Source organism: Stegastes partitus, unplaced genomic scaffold (assembly GCF_000690725.1).
Source record: "Stegastes partitus isolate 25-593 unplaced genomic scaffold, Stegastes_partitus-1.0.2 Scaffold2426, whole genome shotgun sequence".
NCBI lineage: Eukaryota > Metazoa > Chordata > Actinopteri > Pomacentridae > Stegastes > Stegastes partitus.
The window spans coordinates 20,585-21,895 of NW_007580157.1; the positions used below are offsets into that span (position 1 = coordinate 20,585).

A 1,311-nucleotide genomic window follows, 5' to 3' on the forward strand; every position below is an offset into this window, starting at 1 on the left:
GGGAGGATTTTGTACATTTTCTTACAAAAGATTTGACTTTCATGTTGGCATTTTCTTGTAGATTTACTTTTGTGCAACAACGTGACGGTATTATTGTTTTTTTTTTTGCTTATGTCCCTGTTTCGGGACTTTGCATGACTTTACAGTTACAGCAGCTCTGGACAGTTTAACTACAACGTTTTGGAGAAACAGCAGATTCAAGACTCAACATACACTGTTTTCTTCACTGGGCACAGTCGACGTCACTTTCACCATCAAAATGTTCACATTTTTTGCAGCTCTTCTTCCAGAACATGGCAGCTGCAGTTTCGCCTGCAGCGCCCCCTGGTGTACAGAAGCTTTGAATGTTTTCTCAAGAATCTGCTGTCTGATCAAAACTAAAGTCTGCATCACATCATGACGTTCTCAAAATTATCAGTAACGTCCATAAACTATAACCAGAAATGTGTGAAATCAGAAGTTCAGAAGTTGTTGTTTTGTCATGACTTCAGTTGCTGTTGTGATGTTCAGCGGAGATTTATGTTGCTAAAATAAAGTGAATATTTTAACCTCAGAAATAAAACCAATGTGCAGCCTGTATGTCAGGTCCAGCGGTGAAATTATGAATAAGACCTAACCGACCGCCTCAAATCCTCCCGGCTCGTATTTACAACCTAATAATAATTCTAAAGTGGAAACTCATATAAATATCTCTGTGCTGATGTGGGTTGAAAGTTTCTGTGTCATCTTGCTGGCAATGAAGTCTCGAAACAGCACAACAGTTTCAGCTCATAACATGTCGGGTAGGGTGATTCAGTCAGAGGTAGGTTGTTGTCATACGGCATGCTTAGAGGAGTCAGAGCCGTCAGTCATACATCTGTGAAGAGATCTAAAGTCAGTAAAAACATACGACTGACATTCTGAATCTGTGAAACCACTTGAAGTTCTTCATCACACAGTGAAATCAAAACTAGAGCAGCTGCTTCCTTCTGCAGCGGTGATTAGTTCCTCAGTTTTAGGAACGAGACGTTAAAATGAACACTTTTGTTTATCTTGTGACGTGTTACAGTTAAAATGATTCACAGAGAAAATAACTAAAATCTTGTAACTCATTGTTTCATCGTTTCTGTTTGATACTTTCTGTGAGACTGTTGTTCATTTACGACCACGTCTCTGAATGTATTTGAGTCGGGGTTTGTTCAATCGTGACAGTAAACCTGAGTGAATAAGAATGTTTTCCGGAAAGCCAACATGAGAAAGTTTTGGCTTTGTGCCTCAAAAATAAAAAAAATAAGTGAATAAAGACTTGTTCCAAATCATCAGTAACTGTCA

At 38.7% G+C, this 1,311-nt stretch overlaps 1 protein-coding gene across 1 annotated transcript in view; it reads right to left on the reverse strand.

The window, feature by feature from the left end:
* Positions 1 to 1,138: 1,138 nt before the first annotated feature.
* LOC103374986 (butyrophilin subfamily 3 member A2-like) overlaps positions 1,139 to 1,311 on the reverse strand; it is a 9,538-nt gene continuing 9,365 nt past the window's right edge. Inside the window, exon 4 of the mRNA XM_008305168.1 lies at positions 1,139 to 1,196. Coding sequence (XP_008303390.1) covers positions 1,139 to 1,196 — 58 coding nt within the window. The remainder of the gene's footprint in view (positions 1,197 to 1,311) is intronic.